This window comes from Lissotriton helveticus, chromosome 3_1 (assembly GCF_964261635.1).
Source record: "Lissotriton helveticus chromosome 3_1, aLisHel1.1, whole genome shotgun sequence".
In the NCBI taxonomy this organism is placed as follows: Eukaryota; Metazoa; Chordata; class Amphibia; order Caudata; family Salamandridae; genus Lissotriton; species Lissotriton helveticus.
In genome coordinates this window covers 1204120071-1204141692 of record NC_136061.1, presented here as the reverse complement: position 1 = coordinate 1204141692, position 21622 = coordinate 1204120071, and the positions used below count along the sequence as shown (strand labels likewise).

General features: G+C 44.9%; 1 protein-coding gene across 3 annotated transcripts in view; it reads right to left on the bottom strand.

Moving 5' to 3' along the window:
- Window positions 1-1066: 1066 nt before the first annotated feature.
- SIK3 (SIK family kinase 3) overlaps window positions 1067-21622 on the bottom strand; it is a 739490-nt gene continuing 718934 nt past the window's right edge. Inside the window, exons 23-25 of one of the 3 annotated variants that reach the window (XM_078681850.1) lie at window positions 19439-19559; window positions 9776-9934; window positions 1067-6788 (exon numbers count right to left, since the gene is read on the bottom strand). In XM_078681850.1, the coding sequence (XP_078537976.1) occupies window positions 9789-9934; window positions 19439-19559 (267 nt within the window). In that variant the 3' untranslated portion in view covers window positions 1067-6788; window positions 9776-9788. Of the gene's footprint in view, window positions 6789-9775; window positions 9935-19426; window positions 19560-21622 lie in introns of all 3 variants that reach the window. The other 2 variants (XM_078681848.1, XM_078681849.1) reach the window with 2 other exon arrangements.

Below are 21622 nucleotides of genomic sequence, written 5' to 3'. Positions count from 1 at the left end.
GGAGTTAGAAACTGTGTTACAGAGTGTATGATTGAGGGAGGAAGACAAAACATTCAGGAGGGTGTGGACAGAATCGCAGGCAAAATGCATTATTTCTGTGTCAAAATGATCACTTATGATTTCTGTCGACAGATTACCAACACAACTTATCTGGTCTTCTTCTGAGTCCTTGTCCTTTCTGCGTCTCTCTTGGAAGCTGCACTGTTGACGCTGCTTGAGTTTTTAGGGGATGTTACACCAGTAACTGTAATAGACTGTCGTGACAGCTTAGGAGGTACTTAGGTCTTTAGCAGCCGGCTGTCAACTGGACACCACAATCCACCGGGGTTCATTTTCAAGTAGGCTTCATAAAACCATGGCATATTGGCTGATGATAATTGGTGTTGATTCGAGCAGTTCCCCACTCACCTTGATCAATTAGGCTTTTAATTTTGTAGCAAGCAAGACCCAAAGGGCGGATCATCGTCAAACACGAACTGATGAAATCCTATTAGATCTAGCATATTTAAACTGGTAAAAGGCGTACATCCATTTTTAAGGTGGCCCATCAGCTTCTGCCTCCTTGACCCACAGATTAATAAAGTAATTATTACATGTTGTTCCAGTATCAGTTTGTGAAATAATTTCATAAATAATCTGCTAGTACTGTATTATAAGGCTGACTGGGAAGGTTTTGTTGAGAGCCGCAATCTGGCCTTTTCCACATCCAAAAACTTTCCCACAGCTGGATTGGTAGAAGTAGAGAAGGTACAACAAATATCCAGAGGAAGGACAAATCTTCTTTCTGTTGTTCTAAGCTTTAAATGAAGGGGCTTTCGTTGTGTGTCTTGTCGACATTAAGGGCGGACAAACAATAGTTTAGTAGTGAGGAGTTATTTAAAATAAAAGTATCCGAAAACATGGTCAAGTCAAAGCCTTACAGAGGTATAAAGAATTAAAGGAGGGTCCTAAGAAGCATTAACATGAGCGAACCACAGCGGGTGAACCTTTGTAAGCTCCCCTCCCCGCTCCCCTCTTATACTCACTGAAACGTGAAATAGGAATAAAGGACCACAAAAAAACAAGGTCATCATCACAAGTTTATTTCTGTCATAAATTTCACTTTACAACTAAATTACTAGTTGCAAGTGAACCACAAAAAATATGGACTGAATAGCACTGAAACTTTTTTCTTTTTTTAGTCCAACATAAATTAGGAAGGAAAGAAAAAAATACTTCGGACATTTCCAAAAAACAGAAATAATAGCAAAGTATATTAATATACATTCAACATATACTGCGTGTATTGGTTACTACAATACAAAGCAATGATAGAAAACTTTTAAACATGTGATATGAGAGCTGGCAGGCCCGATAAAGTCAGGGATCTCGTTGCTTTTTTTCTCTTTTTTTTCTCTTTAAAACAATTATTTTTTAAAAAGGCAGCCAAATTATCATACACAATACCACTAAGTAAACATAGTGGAATCAAATAAAACAAAGGAGCTAAAAGATTTACAGAGCTATTTACACCACTGGGGTGTGCATACAGGTCTAAAACAAAACTGTCAGTTCAATGTATTCTGAACGAATCATCATTTTGGCAGTGGGGTGTACACAAAGAGTTACGGGAGGGCTCAGCAAGTTCTTTTAGTTAAAAGATCTGAAGAATAAAATAATAAAATAAAACAGTCTTTATGGATTTCCCCAGTGGTGTAAATTGTGTCAACAATGACGAGATGTTGTGGGAAATGTGTTTTATCCCCAAAATGGCGGCGTGGGGAGGGGTAGTTCTGAACATTGCATGGCTTGGCGTCATGGGCTGTAACACAAACCATTAGGAACAGGGGCACGTTTATTTACCACGAATCATTGTGCAAGTCATATCCTTTGAACTGTCAACACTTGAGATAGCAGGACAGTTCAAAGGACGCATAAGGGATGGGACACCTCTCCTTCACCTGTGCATAACTGCAGCACTTGCTTTTTTGCCAAGAAAACGCTGAACCTTGGACTTCCAGCCGTGAATATTTTACAGGAGGACGCGGGTACATGGTGTGGGCAGCAGCGCACAGCCACAAGATTAATTGGGACTTTTTGTCTTAAAAAAATTGGCTCGCTGAGGCATTGCAACGGGAATGGTAGGGTTGCACCTGGTGCTCCGTTTTCACTCGTGCATAACGAGTACCACTGTCATTGTTCAAATGGGCTTAAGCTGCCAAGTCCACCCATAAACAAGTACGCTCTCCAAAAGACAACACTGTAGGTCGAAAATGCATACTCTGTGTTAGTACTTCTTTCGGTGCACAAGGAACTTGCTTTCATAAGAGACACTATAATCCTGAAGAAATATAACCCAAGAACTATACCTCCTCGCCATTCTAGCAACAAAGCTTGAGTGCACAATTATCTGTGTGTGCATATTTAGTGTTGAGACTAAAAGTTCACGTGAGGGTGGGGCTTGGAGTCATATCCGGATGATGAAGATATATTGTAGCTGACGTCTTACTGACATCTTAGCCTGTGGATATTTCATGGCTTCGGCCGGACCTTGATCTCGTCTGATGACCACTTTACCAGTATTGTTTGCCAGCCCAGAGATGGACAAAGAAAGATGCGCACAACTCATCACGCCTGTTGGATGTCCCATGTCTGGAACCTCCTTACTGATCCTCTGAGGTGGTTATTAAGTGTGCCTTTTGTGGGTTAGACAAAAGCTTATTTTGGGTATCCTCATTATACGATGTTAATCTACTGTCAAAGAGGCACACTTTTTAGTGTGAATGTATGTTTGAGAGAAAGGCTGAGGAAACAGCACAGTGGAATGTTCAGTTCATTTATGTTCTCAATGAAGTGCAACACTAATGCTGTGTAGAGAGCTCACTCTCTGTCCTCCTTCCGCTCAACTTCTACTTGCCTTATGCAGTGGACTGTGCAATAGTAGCTTCAGTATGTGGAACGAGGAATAGGCCAGGGTCGCCCAGTAGAATTTCAGGAAACGGCTGAAAAGATATATGAAGCCCAACAGATTCTACCTGTGAAATAGTATTCAGTATAGCTGGTGGCCAGACGACTTGGCAGAAGAAACCAACAACTGCCCTACTTATAGTGTGTTTAATACACAGATTAGTGGGACAAAAAATCTATTGGATGTAGATACAATCATTGACCGCTAAATCTGTGTTTTTTCACCCTTGGTCCTTTAAACAGATTTTACACGCTGCGACCAATCATTCTCAGGTGTGATGTATGCACCTGCTGCAGAATAATTTATCACAAAGTGTGACTCAAGTTAGAGGCCAAGGCTAGATATTCACAAAGGCGTAGTGAAGGAAGAACCTTTTTTGAGTTAACTTCATCCTAGTTAATCTCGTATTTTACGAAACAGGCAGGAGGAGAGGAGGACAAGTTTGAAGTCAGGACACTTGCACATCGTCTTTAGCAGGATTGCAGCTGATGTCCAATTAATTTTCCTAATAAAAAACAGGATACTGACATGCATTGTTTTTGGGACTTACCCTTGACACTCACCCACTTCGAGCAAGTAGGCCACCCATGAGAAGAACAAGTTATACGGTTACCAAAGGAATAACTACTGCGGGTGCTGCATAAAAGAACTAACGGAAGAGGACAACAAAACGTCCACAATAGCGCATGGGCTCACAGCTCCAAACTCAAAGGAGGAATCAAATACTTCCAGCAAGACGCAGAGCGTTACAGGGGGAAGGGAGGGCAGGTCCTCACGCTGACACTTTGCTTGTACTTTCTTTACAACATAAATTTCTTTCGCTTTTTTATATTAATATCAAGAATAATTAGAACAACAACAAACATTTATCAAAAGCAGCTCTCACCTGACTGGAAAGGAAGATGTACAACCAGAGTCGTGCAACCTCAATTTGCAGGTAATTAAAAAGGAGGAGGAGAGAAGGCTGCAAACCAACTTGCAGATGTGTGTTGGCACCTAGATGCACAAATGGTCATGCCATGCTCGAGAGAGGACTTATGCCAAAGAGATGTGTATTTGTCAAAAAGAGAGGCTGTTTTCTAAGGCGCTACACGGAACACCTGTAGGCGCTTGGGTGTAGTTAGGGTGTGAATATGGTGCTAGCAAGGGAGCACAGAGGCACGAAGCCCTCTATTGTATTTGAACTCCTCACTGTCCATAAATGCCAGCTTTGTACACTGCCCACCAGTGCCAGCTATTTACACTGTCCACCATTCCCCTGCTACTCACTCCGCCAGCATGCCCAAACTACTTACACTGCCCACCAGTGCCAGAAATTCACCCTTCCCACCAGCGCAAGCTGTTCATGCCGCATGTCCGCTAGTGAGTCAGAATAAAATATTCTAAAGCGGATGAGAGCGATGGGCAGATTTCAATGTAGTGAACATTTGTCATCTACTTTAAAGAATATAGCAGGGAAAACACAATGCACCATCCATTAGGCATGGTGCTCTTTGGGATAGGGTGATTGATGTATAGCATGCAAAAAGTAAAAAAAAAACAAATGCGGCAGGAAAACTAACATGGTATGGATGGCTGGACTAGTATGCAACAAACAGATGGAAACCATGAACAGAGAACAAGGTGGAGAGAAATCAGGTGTTCAAGGGACTTGCAAAGGGTCGGAGTGAAGAGTGCAAAGTGGAGATGAAAAGACGTGCAGGAGGAGGGCATGAAGAGTGAAAACAGCAGGAGACCCATGCGAAAGAATTGAGTGTTGAGAAGAAAGAAAGAGCAGACGCAATACGGAGAAAAGAGGGTGATCAGTAAACGCCAGGCACGGATGTATGTATGTGTGTGTGTGTATATATAACCCACACTAGGGATGCAGATGAGCTGTAAAGAAAGAAAAGTACACAACATATTTGTATGAAAGTGGATGAGTGTGATGTGGAAGGACAGTACTTGGGAGAGACGCAGACAGTGTGTGTTGTGCAAGGGTGGTACACATGACGTACGGAAAGGGTCAGCAGGGAAGAACCCACCCGGACTGAATTCTGAGGATGAACTATGGTAAACTTCAGCTACTAACAGCTACAAAAGGTCACCGTTGGCCACTACTATCTGTCGTCAGCACCACTGTCTACGAGCCACCATAGTTTTAGCATTTACAACGATCCACCAGGGACCACTGCATGAGAACAGTTCCCATCGCCTGTTACCAGCTGCAATCAACAATCATCAACTGCCTACATCCAGCTGCAAAAACCACCAATTAACCACCACTGTCTTCTGTCAGAAGGTATTACCCATGACCGTCCACTAACAGCCAGGGCCTCCCATTTTCAGCTACAAGAGTCAGACACATTCAGTATCGGACAATTTTTCTGTGATTGCTAAGATCAGCTGCAGTCTTTCCCTATCAACCACAATCATTTGAGTTGGGTCAAAATTAGTTACAACCACCAGCCACATGCGTCGACGATCGTCCACTATCAGTCGCTGCTGCCCATGATCACATGCTTTCTCCCACGATTATACACAATCATTTGTGAGAGGCCACGGTGGGTCAAATTCACTCAAAGTCTGCCACAAACATCCATCTAAAAAGCAATAAACAGCCGCAATCAATAAAATGTAACCACAATTAGGAGCATCAGATGCCAACAACCAACTGTTGCCTCTCACAGAAACTGCCCTTGTGCCATGCTGTGTGAGACAGTAAGTTGAACTAGCTTTGGCAATACAGCTGAAGACATGGATTTAATCCAATTTAGGAAATGTGCAATGCATCTGACAAAGAGTGGTACCACATCTGAAAAAGTGATAACAAATGTGAACACTACCTTCTGGGGCAGTCTGGCACACAATGTGAACACTACCTTCTGGGACAGTCTGGCACGCACTGGTGGGTAGTATAACATCACTCACTTGCACAGGTGAAGAGGGAATTCTTCAAAATATTTCAAATACAAGGCCTCCGGTGTGCCACTGCTGACAAATACCACAGCCATGGCACTTGACTCAATACTGCCCTGCCTAAGGATGGGTTTACGTATATGCCTGCGCACACACCAACTTTTGTGCATTCTGTAAAAGCTGTTCAGCATAGAGAGCGCAGCAGGATAAATGAACAAGACTCTATTGCACCTTTGATGGCCATTCTGATGGTTCTGTTGTGAGGTCAGGATGAGTCAGTTGCGCTGTTCTGTTATGCATGAGTCCGGTCTTTAAAATTCTTTACAAGAGCGTGTGCTGCAAAATTACAACATCACGAGTATCCAGAGGTTCAAATACAACTTTTAATGTAGTCCTTTTGCTTGTTTCTTTTTGAGTCTACTGGTTCAGAAAGGTGGCTCCTGCTTGCTCCCTCACCGAGCTGTGGAAATAAACAGTTCTGCCCTTCACCGATCTCCCAATGTTCTCGAGATGGGTTGAACAGCCCTCTGTTATTGCTCATACTTTGACGCCATGTGTTCAAACGCCTTCCTCGGAGATTGCATTTGACTTTTAAGCCTGTTGTCCCCAATCCAAGATGGCGCCATAAACCCAGTCCCTGACCCCATGATGCCTCCAACACCAGCTGATACCTGGGGGTAGGAGGGTTTATAATAATTTAAAAGGAAGAAAATGTCGTTCAGTTTTTGCGAAACAGTGATTTTCTCTTGTCTGCTTTTCTTCACGACTTCCTGGCAGGCAGGCAAACATGGCAGAGATTAAAAAACATAAGGGGTGAACGGACTGCGCAGCACAGCCCGCGGGTTTCAGCCGGGCAGGAAACAAGACGAGGATTTGGTGCGATGCTGCTCGATACGGTCAGCTTAAAAATGGGACCTTGTCATGTCAAAACTGCACATAACACCTGTAATAAGAAAAGGCAGAAGGACGGGGGCAGTTAGGCAGAAGGCAAAGGAGAAGAGCCAGTTAAAGGAGAAGAGCCAGGCAGAGGGAGGGGAGGATCCAAGCAGAGGGAGGGGAGGATCAGGCAGAGGGAGGGTAAGAGTCAGGCAGAGGGAGGGGAAGAGTCAGGCAGAGGGAGGGGAAGAGTCAGGCAGAGGGAGGGGAAGAGTCAGGCAGAGGGAGGGGAAGAGTCAGACAGAGGGAGGGGAAGAGTCAGACAGCGGGAGGGGAAGAGTCAGACAGAGGGAGGGGAAGAGTCAGACAGAGGGAGGGGAAGAGTCAGACAGAGGGAGGGAAAGAGCCAGACAGAGGGAGGGGAAGAGTCAGACAGAGGGAGGGGAAGAGTCAGGCAGAGGGAGGGGAAAAGTCAGGCAGAGGGAGGGGAAAAGTCAGGCAGAGGGAGGGGAAGAGTCAGGCAGAGGGAGGGGAAGAGTCAGGCAGAGGGAGGGGAAGAGTCAGACAGAGGGAGGGGAAGAGTCAGACAGAGGGAGGGGAAGAGTCAGACAGAGGGAGGGGAAGAGTCAGGCAGAGGGAGGGGAAAAGTCAGGCAGAGGGAGGGGAAGAGTCAGACAGAGGGAGGGGAAGAGTCAGACAGAGGGAGGGGAAGAGTCAGACAGAGGGAGGGAAAGAGTCAGACAGAGGGAGGGGAAGAGTCAGGCAGAGGGAGGGGAAAAGTCAGGCAGAGGGAGGGGAAAAGTCAGGCAGAGGGAGGGGAAGAGTCAGGCAGAGGGAGGGGAAGAGTCAGGCAGAGGGAGGGGAAGAGTCAGGCAGAGGGAGGGGAAGAGTCAAGCAAAGGGATGGGAAGAGGAGTCAGCGAGAGGGAGGGAAGAGGAGTCAGGAAAAGGGAGGGAAGAAGTGTCAGGAAAAGGGAGGGAAGAGGAGTAAGGAAAAGAGAGGGAAGAGGAGTCAGGAAAAGAGAGGGAAGAGGAGTCAGATGGAGTGGGGGGCGGGGGGTTAGGTGGAGAGAAAATGGGTGAGCCAAGAGGAGGGTAGTACAGCCAGACAAGAGAGTGGAGAGGGAAACCAGGTGAAGTCAGGAAGAAAAAGGGGAAGATCAGGAAAACAGGGGAAGGTCAGGGAGACAAACGGGCGGAAAGAAGACAGTGTCAGGTAGAAAATAAGGGAAGCGGGTGGGGGAAAGAGAAAAAGAGATATTAGTTATTGTTGATTACTTATTACCTATTCCTGTAAGAAATCAGTGCACATGCCCTGCATGCATTTGCCAGACAAATGTGTATGTGAGAGATGGTCTCAAATAATATGTAAGGATTATATTGGAAGTGGGTATGTCACTGGCCTACTGCAATGTTAGAATCAGCACCGTCAAATTACAAACTACTTACTCTTCTAATGGTAGTCCACAGCCAAGTCTCCATCCTTCAGACTCATGGCTTACCCCCGCCATAAAGGAGGCACTTAATCATTGCAAGAGTTAACCTTTTGGACGCTAAACCCATGCACACCGAACAGCCATACCTCTGTTTTCTGTCTATACATAAGGCCAGCCAAGGGAAGGTGGTTGGATCATCTGGAGGATGGTAGTAAAGGCAGGATATTGACTATCAATTCAAGTTTCACAAATATTTTCAACATTTACTTACTGTCTCACCTTCAAACTCACTAAAAGACAATATCTTGCAATGGGGCGTCAACCTTACTAATTACTACAAGTTATTCAATGTATTCACCAGAGATCTAAGAAAACTGAGCATCAACTTAGGACAGAATGTCCCAAGTAAAAATGTAGCATCTTCTAGTACTGGGAATTGGTGTCACTGCATAAGACAATCCTATTTCTTTTTAGACTTCCCAATCACTATCACCCAAATGTTGGGTGAAGGCCAAGCCGGTTGGAAAATTAGTGTCCTCTGGATGCGTACAGCCGCTCATAACCCACTTATGCCAACTTTAACACTGATGACCTGCCCCCAATAAACACAGACAAAAAAAAGAAAAGAAAAACAGAGCAGTCATAGTGACAGTCTAGAAATACTTGAAAAGAATCCACCCAGGGAAGACAAAGTGAAGCCATCTACTGGAGAGAGACCCGTCTTTATCATCTGCTACCTATTTGCATAGTTTCGGCTTGCAGAGGGTGGAGGGGTGGTCACTCTAGACACTCCCTTGTTCCATCCACTTTCCGACAGGAACCTAGGATCTGAGAGGCAGAGTGTAGCAACACCTTGAGAACCTCAGCCAATAGAGGTCTTTGCTGCACGATTCTCGCCTCGGTCACTAAACAAGAAATCAGTTGCTTCTGGCGACACACGGATGAGACCTTGGATCCTCTATATAGGAGCCAAGACAGATCTACAAGAAGCCCATGCAATGTTTAAAGTTCATCCTTTTACACAGAGAACCTGTTCCATTCCTACCTCTTCCAGGCTAGCAATTTTCCACACCGAACCAGAAACACCCTACATTTCCAAAGATCCCTCCTTTAACAGAATTAACCATCAACACCACTATTCCCTTTTCTATAGGTAAATAGCCTTTCATTGATAAACAAACTTTTATTTTGATCTCCTCTATGTACACCCTTCTCCAAAAGAAACCAGCCGCACCCTTCTTTATCTATCAAGCATGCCCTTTTCCAGAAGAAACCAGCATTAACCTTATACCTTTCAAAGCTTGCGCCTTTGCCAAACATAACAAGCCTCGTCTCCTAACTGGTCAAGGTGCCCTTATGAGAATAACCCAGCTTCACATCTCTAGGTTGTCCAAGTTTGCCCTTTTCTGGAATCAACCAACCATAATCATCTACCTTTCAAATCTCACTACTTTTCCAGATATAACCAGCCTCACCACTCTGACATACGAAAGCTTACCCATTTTCAAAGATATGCAGTCAAAGCTCCCTCTTCTTCCAGAACCAACCACCCTCATTTCAGCCTTCTGAACAAACCAGTCCCTTCCAAGAAAAGATATTCATCACTTTGAACTACTTACAGATTCATTCCCATTACACCCCCGCCTGCTCCATGCCGAAAGGTAGGTCAGGGTGTTTGTAGGTCAGCAGCACGTCATTAATACAGGTGGACACGTGGCAAGAGCTGGGCAAGTGTTGGCTCTCATCCACATCGTGTTCGTCCTCCGTCTCATTGCCATCTGTGAAAGCAAAGAAACAAAACATGAGGGAGTGCATGTGAACAAGGTGGTCCCTACGAATCAGACTATACATTTAAGATACAGAGGGACTGCTGACAAATAAGGAGTGACTAGCAACATTATTTGACGTTCGAGATGGAGAGGTACTGTAGGGAGCAAGGAATGCCTGCCAGACACCATTCCCAACCAGTGAAAGGTATTTGAGACAGAAAGGAGTGATTCCCGACCCCACTACTTATTCAAGATTAAGTGGGGCTGCCCGCGAACGTGGAGCATATAACAAGCCCAATGGACATTGGACCCTGTGAAGTGCAGGTGAAGTGACTGACAGACGGAATGCAGGTGAATAAGGAGCGACAGCTAATCCCACTGTGTACTCAAGATAGAGAGAGCAAGTGTATGCAAGCAGAGGGCGTCTGCTAGACATCGCTTCTAACCAAAGGTGGATACGAAGTCAGGTGAGCAAGGAATATCTGCCAAAGCCAAGGCACATTCAAGTTGGGTGAGGCACATGCAAGGATTGCATGCCAACCCCTCTGATCTTTGAAGGCAGAGCATTAGAACTAGCAAGCGGTGCCTGTCACCCACCCTGCACACTGAAAAAGTAAAGGGGCTTAGGTGTGCTAGGACAGCATGCCAACTTTAATGCGCATTCAGGACAGAGTAGGACTTAAAGCAAGCAGAGACGGTCAACCCCATTACGAATTTAAGGTGGACAGGGGCTTATTTGTGAGGGGTGCATTTAAACACCAAAGAGCATTTCAGATGAAAGAAGACAAAGATGTGTAAGTGATGTCACTGGCCCACTTTGCAATTCAGTTGGAGGGGCGCTCAGTAAAGCAAGGAATTACTATTGGTTCACAACCTAAGAAGAGAGACTCATGCAAGCAAAGTAGTGATAGGCAATCCCTGAAAGCATTCAATAATTGGAGAGACTGCAGGTGCACAAGAAGCAACTGCCTGATCCATTTTGCATTCAAGACTGAGAGAAAGTGTAGGTAATTAAGGACTGCTCATCAGACATCAATCTTAACCATAGGGGCAGAGAAACACCATTAAGTAAGGAGCTCCTGTCAACCCCACTGTCCTTTCACGGCGAAGTGGGGTTCAGACAAGCAATAAGTACCTGAAAACCCAAGTGCACACTCAAGATGGACAAATGCTGCCTGCCAGATCCAACTGGGCTGGCCATATGGACAATGCTTTGCCAAGTGCTTAATCCCTTTCATATATTTAAATATAAATATTACTGATTTTTTTTTTACGTGTTCAATTACCCTATTTTCTCTTCTCATTGATGTTAGTTTTAAATGGTGTTCTCTCCCATCTCTGTAAATTCCAGTTGTCCATCCATAGAAAGTTCAGGCAGGATGCTTATGAGAGCCATGGCCAGCTCATGGCGGGAATAAGCAGCTTACGAGAGCAGCAAAGAGCATTCATAAGTCAAATATCCACTTTAGTGGTTGGTCACTGCAATAGTTTGCCCCCCTGCAGTCGCTTAACGAAAACGATTGACTACTCCCCACAGATCACGAGCAAGCACGTACTGAAGGAGGTGAGCAAGCAAGCCCCGTACCAGTGGACGGAATTGTTCATAACACAAACGGGTTAATGCCGAGGATAGAGGACCCCCCCAAAGCGGAGGGAGGAGACTGTCAGTGTCTTAGAGACCCATAACAAAGGAGAGTGTAGATTAAATGCCCACAGCTCAACGGGAAGGAAAGTGAACAGGGCAGGGCTAGCCTTTCTGTCATGGAACATAGCAGGTCTGGGGGGTAAGTTTGAAAACAAGGAGTGGAGGGAGTACATAAGAGGCTTCCACATTATAGCCTTACAAGAAACATAGGCCAGAGAATCCGACTCCTTTCAGCTGGAGGGGTACAAATGCTTTTTCAGGCCAGCCCAGGAAACAAGATCAGGGAGGGCGAAGGGAGGATTAGCGATATATGTGGACCTAGATTTAAAGGGCACTTGGTCACAACCGACATGGGAGTCAGATACTATACAAGTAGTGGCATTTCAGGGTCAAGGACAGCGAATTTAAATTTTTAATTTTTACAACTCTGGCCCAACTGAGGGAAACTTCCCTGTATTACAAGAGCTAGAGAGTATATTGAACGAAGAAATAGATCTCAGGCAGGGGGGGCCCAAACCAACTGTTTTATTGATGGGTGACTTTAATTGTCACTTGTGTCCAAAATTACTTATGTCCCCAGATTGGTCATCCTGCCCAGTAGAAAGCGGACCGCACTTCGAACATAATAGAGAAGGTACACTCTTAATGAAGCTACTAGAGAGCTTCGCCCTCACCCATACAATGGATCTAATGCCAATGAAAAGAGGGGAGACCCTAAAACCCACATTCAAAGGAAGAGGCTGTTCGTCTATTATAGATTTTATAGTAATATCTGCATTTGCCAAAGAACAGATCAAAGAGGTTAGAACGGTGTGGAGCCCTTTTAGCGACCATAACCCCCTAACCCTAGAAATAGTATCCAATGATCCACCAGCAGAACATCACGGGGATGATATTGTAATTCGTCCAACTGATCAGGGGAGGCGCATAAGATGGACAAAGATCAATCCACAAAACTTCTATAGCACCCTAGTGGAAAGAGGGAAAGAACATATAGAAATTTGCCTTGACCTTGCAATAGAGGGTAGAGAAGTGGTCCTGGCGTTTGAGTCCTTAACTAGGGTAATTGAGGGATTACTAAAAACTAAGCGGCCCATAAAGGAACTACCAACCCCAAGATGGTTTGACTCCAACTGTTCACGGGCACTGACAGGACTTAAACAGAGTCTTAAGAAGTCCCCGAGAGAAAAGAACGAAATTGCCCGCTGCAGACGATATTACAAAATGCAGATTAAGCAAAGAAAGAGCACACTCCAAAAGGAAGTTTGGGCAGACTTAAGAGAAGCAGGAGAAAACAGGGACTATACCCAATTTTGGAGAATTATAAATAGATCCTGTTACCAAGACTCTAGCTCCCCTGTAATTAGCACCAACATTCTCCCCGAACAATGGACCAACCACTTCAAAGGTCTTTATAATCAACAGGAGGTAGAAGTCAGGGATGGAGTGTGGGATGGCCCCAGAGCAACCGAATTAGAACTCTCTTTACTGGAAGTCTCAAAGGCAATGCAAGGGTTGACGCGTAATAAGGCGCCTGGCCCAGATGGCACTCCCCCAGACCTCTTTCTAAGCAACCTTGACTTATGGGCACCAATTATGACCAGAGTACTCAACGCTGCAATTAAATCTGGTCTCCCACGATCCTGGTCAACTGCATTGATTGTTCCTATATACAAGAAAGGCTGTAGGGATAATCCTCAATGCTACAGACCAATCTCACTGATTGACGTCTCAGCCAAATTATTAGGCAGGGCAATTTTAAATCGCCTCGTGGAGTGGACGGAAGTGCATAATACCATAGCAGACACCCAGTATGGATTTAGAGTAGGCAAGTCAACTAGTGACCAATGTCTCAATCTATATCTTTTAGCTGCCAAATACACCAAATCGGATAAAGGAACAATATATATGGGATTTATGGACTTGGCAGCTGCATTCGACAATGTAAACAGAACTAAACTCTGGGCACTTATGTTTAGATTGGGAATTGACCCGGACCTAATTCACATCTTAAAGGAACTTCATTGGAACACCACTGCCAAAGTCCGCTATAGCGCGGGAGGGGTGAGTACTGATCCCTTCCCGTGCTCTGGCGGGGTGAGGCAGGGGTGTATCCTGGCCCCTTTCCTATTCTCCCTTTACATAAATGACCTGGAGAGCTCACTGATGTCGTTGGGGACTGACTGCACAAGAGTAGGATCGCGTCATGTACCGGTACTTTTGTACGCGGATGACGCGGTCCTGCTCGCACGAAAAACGGTGGGCCTGCAGCAGCTAATTAATGGCTTTGTCAGGTTTATGGAGAATTTAGATCTCTCGGTAAACCTGGCCAAGTCATTTGTCATGGTGGCAGGGAAGAAACCGTCCAAGAGATTTGTGTTCAAAATAGGAACACACACCCTAGACACTGTAAACACCTTTTCATATCTGGGTCTCTTGTTTGACGTAAATATCGGGTTTGCTCCACTGATGGAGGAAAGGTGCAGGAAACTTGTTCAAGCAAATGGTGCCATTTTAAACTTTGCGCGTAGGCTGGGCCGTTGGTCTCCTGAACAAGTTCTGACGCTATACAGAGCGGTCAGTACCACCAAGGCCATGTACGGGGCAGAGGTGTGGGGTTTTAGGGAAGCGCACCAGATACGAGCAGAGGAAGATAAATTCCTAAAGAAATTGCTAAAGTTATCACAGAGCACCCCAGCAGCAATTACTCATAAAGAGCTTGGCACCCCGTATATTTCTGATCTATTAAAGTGAGACCAATTTTGACTTGGCTTCGAATTTGGGTAAATCCAAATGCCGAACTCTCGAGACAAATAATTAAAGATTGCCTCCGGAGAGACAGGTGTCTACAAATCCCATGGCTTAAATACATTAAAGAAACCTTAGAGGGTATAGACCAGCAAATATTATTTACTGACCCGGCAATGATTGACATCTCTTGTAAACATAGTATCCACAAGCAGCTACTTGACAAATATGATTGTAGTAGGAAACAACTTGATTCCACTAAAACATCTGTAGTAGCGCATTCTCTTGTGTGTAATGAAATGGGTATGGAACCATATCTTTTTTTAATGCACAGTCAACATGAGAGGTTTTTAATGTGTCGTTTTAGGCTCAATTTGTTATCTAATATTTTAGCTTATCCGTCTGGTTTTACTTTAACAATTGAGCAGAAGGGTGCCTGCGACAATAGGTCTCCGCAGGACACCCTTCATTTTGTATTATTATGTACTTTTTATAGAACTCCTCGCCAAAGGTTTCTTGTGGATATTTTAAGAGAGTCTAAAATCGTTCATGCTAAATCTGCTTTATTATTCTTGCAAAAAGCAACTGACACGCGTACCCTGTGTTCTATCATGAGCTTTTTAAAAATTGCTGTCAAATTACGAAATACAAGGGGCTGATCTAGGATGAAATGAATTAAATGTTTTTATCCTTGATTTATATGAATAACAATTTTTAATTTTAATATTGTAAAGTTCAGAAATACTATGTAATATGTCAAGTGTGGATTTGTATTATGTATTTTTATGATGGTTTTTAATCATCGAAATTAAGAACTGAACTGAACTGAACACTGCAATAGTGCCATAATCAACTTACGAGATTCACAGGCAAACTATACGATGCACAGGAACCTTGTAAGAGCCACTGTAACCCCACACTTAGGCTAGCACTTGTGGCCCTGGAATTGCAACTTATCTAATCACACATACCAACATTTTCACTTCACTGCCTCTTTCATTCATATATTCGTCCCACCATCAACTCCCTAGGGGCTGTCAAACCATCACGAGTAGCCTGATCCACAAAAGCACAAAGTGTGTTCTCTGTAAACCATTGTTTTTGGAAGGTTATAAATATATTACATTACAAGACTGTCAGGCTTTGGATAAGATCCGTTGCTGAGGTTTTCAGAATTTTTCTACTTATCTTTGGTGATGCTTTTTTGTGGATTACCCAACTACAGATTTCTCACCTAATGGATCCTCCTAGAGCGCCAGACTGGATCTGGAAACTTGAAGTAGCTTTCCCACACCAGCAGATGGCGCTATGATTCAGGCTCCTCCATTGGTGTTATGTGACAGAGCCATATAGGACATCACTAAGAACACTGATGTCGGTCCCTGTCCTTTTTTCCACACAATTAAAGATGGAGTCGGAACCGGTGAAAGGATCTGCAAGGCAGGGAAGAAAGTATGCTATAAACCAGGCAAAGAATATGAAGGTCAAGAACTCAAAGGAAAGGGACACACTACCCCCTAGCATGAGACCGACAGGTGGCTCAGCCAATAAAGACTCGCTCGCAGTGATAAAACACCGCTACAAAAAGAGGTGATGTGATATAAGACACATTCAAATCAAACGAGGCCCCACCACCCAGAGAAGCCCGTTCCAGTACAGTGAAGGGGCACAACTAAAGAAAAGCCAGTGCGACTCAGAATACCAAAAGAAAGATAACAAGAACTAGCCATCAGAAACCCCACAAACACTGGGGGAATCAACCCCCAAGTTCGGTAATCCACTAAACAGGACCTAGAACGTCCGGAGCATCCACCACCGCAGCAGTAGGGAGCATGACAACCTTTCCCAAATCAAAACCCTGTAGGGAAGAGAAAACAGAAAGATAAACAACATGCATCTAGAATGCGTGCCCTTCGGGAATCAGTAGGAATTAAGTGAGCAGGAAAAATAAATCTGCCACTGGAGTGGCGGGAAGGCAAATAAAAAATACCCTGCATCTCACAACAAGCGGGGCATGAGACATAATGTCAAAAGACCAAAGAGAGAGGTAAAACTAAAGTGGGAGGGGAAGACCTAACGTCGAGTGAAACACACACGTGCACCATTTTGGGCCTGGCCCTCGAGCAACCAACAGAAAACATGAGTTGCCTGTGGAGTTAGACATGCAGGAGGGATTACTCGCTCGGAATGGCGGAGGCACACACTTAAACAAAAGTCTCCAAAGATAAAGTAGGGGAGACACAAAAGGGAAAAAACATAGGGGCATATATGAGCAATCAAGGCTCGCCGAAAGTCTGCTGAATCAAGGCGGAATTGGAGAATCTGTCTGGTGGCAACAAACCCATCACAAGCACCTCTGTGAAGAGACCACTTACATGATCTGGAAGGAGCGGACGCACCATCTGCAAAATGGCATGGGAGTAACTGGTCAACAAGCACACAAGAATGGAGGGAAGGACTCCCTAACAAGAACACTTTCCTCCGCAATGCACTGACATACCGCCACTCCTCAGACAGAGGAGATGGGGAAGGAGCAAGAAAAGTGCTATCCGACACTGGGCCACAATAGAAGGAGCCTGACAGGTCATCTATTATGGACACAGAAGACCAAAACGCTGACCCACCCTCAGCCAGGGGATACAGTAGTGCGATGCGAGCAATAAAAGAAGGAGCTGTGGCACACTTACCCCCAGACTGCGCGTAAAGGGACACTAAGCATCTCAAAAGACCACAAGGTTTTCGATGAGAGCGATCAAGGCTGTAGGTTTCTGTCAACTCCACCTCCACTATATGCAGGAGTAATTTCAAGGCATTAGTCACCTCACACAAGGTAGGTTTGAAGGATAAGGCACACTACCAAGACAATTCTAGGTCTCCCTAACTTAGAGATCGAAACACTGGCAAAATGGAAATCTAATAGAACCCTTTCATAAAGTCAGAAGAAGAGAGGGGAAGCCACTCATCAACTCTGGTGATGGAATACAACACCACAAAGGGTAACACCGTGAAGTCCGTATCAGAGTCAATAAAGCAACAAGAGTACAGTAACCCGGGCAGAATGTCTACAGGGTGTTCATCATCCACACACACTTTTAGTAAACAGTCGGTGTTATTTAGAATGGTTTTCCAGCATCAAGGAACAAAGGAACCACGAAGTGGATTGGAGGATGAAGCCATTCTCAGCACTAATGCAGATGTCAAACCCGAAGAAACCGAGAAGGCCTCCAGCAGTAGAACTAGAGCTGTGAAGGTCAAACCAATGTTGAAAAGACTATTGAGAATGACAGACACAAGGACAGGAGCTGATGGCACCAGAGAGGCTGAAAGATATAAAGGCACCCTGGAGCTTCGAGGCCAACTGGAGGGCGTTGACAGAGGGCAGAACTTTGCTAACAAAGGATGCAAATACTATACCTCGCCAGGTTATGGCAAGGGACCCGGGCCTGGAGGGATGCTCGGCACTTTAAGGTCTTTAAGAGAGGTTAAGTACAGCTAAACTAGGTTATAAAGATGGTTGATCCCAGAACGTTTATCCTTTTTGATGCCTGAAGGTGATGGTGTCAAACGTGGACCCATGAGTTGCTGTGGTTCTCCCCATGAGTGCCATAGTCTCTCTGCGGCAGTGTCCAACCATCGGGATTTGGAAGTTTGTGAGGTAGGTCGCTACATCCTGGCAGGTGAACTTCGGTTCTTCAGAAAGCAGGCAGGTTTCCCTTTCTCAATATCTTCAGCAAAGTAGCTCCACAAATGCTTCCTAGATTTAGGCCTAGTAAGGAGGGAGAGTACTAGCTTAGCAGCTTTCCCGCTCCCAGTGTTTCTATGTTCCTCTCCTCCTGCGCTGCTGCATTGGCCCTCTCGGATGCAGAGTAAAAAGCCTAGTACTTACCGTCCCCAGGCCTAGCCAACAGGTGTTCACCACGTTTTGGATTTGTGTGATAAATCCAGGCCAAGCAGCCATGCTGCCACAGCTTAGTCAGGCTTAGGTTGCCTCCGAGAAATGAGGAATGGCTCCAGACAGGACTCCATCTTCTAATAAAATGCCCATGCCAAACATGAAGGTGATTCGAGCAGTTTTCTCTCTGCAAGGGGATTTGGCAGGAACATCACATTTCTATTGTGGGCTATCTCTCTCACACAGAGAGACAACTGATTTTGGGGATGGAGGTAGGAGATACACATGTGTAGGCTCCTGGACACCAACAGTTACGCAAGAAACACTCCTACATATGTGCAGGCAGTCATCATCCAGGTAAAGATCTCCAGAGTTGGGATACTGTACACTTTACAACAAGGATGACCTCTCTACATCAAAGCCCAACAGCATTACAAATGAGTACGCTTCTCCAGGCTCATATGAATGTCGAGCTCACATGGGTGGAAAGGCACAGCCTATCCACAAAAAAACATAAAAGGGCAAAGCAAAACTGCTTCACAAAGCCAAGCTGAGGACTATCATCCCATTCCATCACTAAGTGGCCATGAGACACTGCAAAGTGTGTGCGGTGACTGTCAGACAGCGCAAAAGTCAAGTGTTGGCCTTCAGCAGTGAATAGAGCTAATGTCGGCTATCAGACACTGCACAAGCCCGGTGTTGACCTTCGGCTGCTACACAGACCCTGTATTGCGAAATTGGGGCAGTAAGATGCTGTGTAGCCCACGTATTGTTCCTCAGAGACTGAACGGGCCAGGCACTGGCTCCCGGACACTGCACAGGGACAGTGTTTGCCCTCAGACACAGCACAGCCCTTAGAAAAAGCACAGGGCCAGAATAAGTCTTCAAACAGCGCACACAATCAATGTTCACATTCAAAAACGGCAACAAACCTGTGGTGGACTGTCCACATTTACTGTAAACAAACATTTTCGGACACTGCTGAGAGACAGTGTTCTCGCTCAAAGACTACACAGAGTCTGTGACAGTTCTAGAGCACTGCCTGGAGAAGTATGCCTTCAGACATTGCATTGAAACAGTGGCAGTTGTCAGACAATGCATAAATGTATTAGACATTAGACGCTGCTTGGAACCAGTGTTAGCCATCAGGCACTTTTACCATTTCTCTGTTACAACCCGTCACAATAGTGTTTCAGAGCTGAGAAACGGTCTTCACCTTCATGCTCACCGTCTCGAAGCTGCTGGCTAGCCATTAGCGATGATTGGCTAAGGACTGCATCAGCCATCCGCGCTGAACTCAGAGCCTTCCCAGCCATCAGACTCATCCCTGCTAGGTTGTCTAGCTGCACCTGGAGGGACGGAAAGCAAGGGAGAAATCAAAGGAGGGATGGGAGAGTCGCATTCCAGTTGTCAGCACAGCACAAGTAGGCTGACTCCACATGAAAGCAAAACAACCAGGCCAAATGGGCAGGACTGCAGCATAATCACACACACGGCACAAAAGCAACACAACCAAGATGACTGTACGTCACAAAAGCAAGACAGAATCAGACAGGCTTCACACAAAAGCAACTCAACCAGCGTGACTGCAAATGACAGCTGCTCAACAGAACCAGGCACATTTTACCTGACGTCTGCACACCACAAGGATAGTCCACGTCAGCAGCACAGCACAACCACGGAAAAGTACACAAGACAACAACACAGCAAAAATAAGCAGAAAACCGAGATCATCAGCACAACAAAACCAGGTTGACTGTAAGCAAGCTCAGATACACAACAGGATATCTACGATTCCAGCAACTGGATCGAGGACTTCACTCGAAAGGAGCCCTACAAAATCTGGGATACTACACAGTGTCAACAGCAAAACACAACTGGGCTGGCTGCAGAGGTCAGGAACACAAGATAACCAGGCAAGATGAATATAAGAGAAGCACAATGCAACCGCACCCACTGCAAGGTTCAATGTACCAACAGAACTGGGTCAAACGCACATAAGAGCAGCACAACATAACATGTAAAATGCCACATGGAAAAGCAAACTCACGAATCCAGCCAAATTCACAGAACAGCATCACAAAGTGAGCAGCCATCTGCACATACCAATACCACAACACACGCAGATCAACCGCATGCACCAACAACACAGATTGGCAAACTGCACATTGCAGATATAGGAGGTGGTAACAAATTCAATAATTTATTGCATGGAATTACAACTAAAGCCATACTAGTGCTTTCGGAGGCTCTCAACTAAGACTAACCTTTAAGTGATTACCAGCCCTTATACTTTTGAGTGAATTTACTATTCCTCAATAAAAATGAATACAATTAAATTGCGCGGGTGATGCTGTTGCTCGAGTGGCCTTGATCACGTAGGCTATGTTTTGGTGGGCACAGAAGGGCTCGTAAGGCATAGACTTGGACTAGTCGGTCCCAGACCTCCTACTGCATCTTTATTTGACAGAAGAAGCTGTCTGGTATTTTGGGCATTTGCATAATATCAGCCGTGGCCTTCGAAGAAACAAGATAGATTTTCAAAAATGAGTTACTGCAATGGCAATGAAATATAAAAACAAAAATGTAGCTCCGCTGGAGTTGGATAGGATGGAAACTAGGTTAACTGATATTGATCATGAACATTTACATCTAGGTATGCTTGGGGGGAACTAGGATATAAATAAATAACCAAAAAAGTATCTTGCAAGAAAGGCAGGATTGGGGGTAATTATTATCTTTGAAGAGGTGGCTGTTTAAATATGTGAGGAGAGCTGGTCCTCCTCCCTGTGTCTATAATTTGTTTCTTCAATAGATTTCGACATAGGCTCTGTGACTACCAACTGACATAGGACGATAAATACAAAAAGAGCCGCAATTAAGTTCTGGCTTATACAATATCTGTTTACATCATGAGGATCTTTCCTGTCTCTTATTAGACCACAAACTGCCCCAGTCTGCAAGGACTACCTGAAGTTCCCTCTGCACAATATCAGACGCACATTTTCACCTTGCCTACATAAAACCAGGCCCTGCAGTGCCACAGATTGCATGGCAGACGCCAAGGTCACTCAACCTGCATATCAAGTTCATGGATGTCCATAGTGGTTGATGGAGTCACCTCATGTACCTTATAACCTCTGATAATATCACACACACACATGGTAGACCCCTTGCCACCCAATGGTCCCTCGGGAGCCTCATTACTGCTGTGGTTTTAGTTTACCATATCGTGCATTACTACATCATGGGGTACCAAGTAATCTGCATTACAATGTGGGCCACTGCATCATCATGATAAGTATTTAATATAATTTACCACCACCTCAATCTCCACAAATCACTTGTCCAACTACATAAATTATTTTGTTTAATTATTTTTGCAATGTAAATATAATTTGTAAATGTTTCC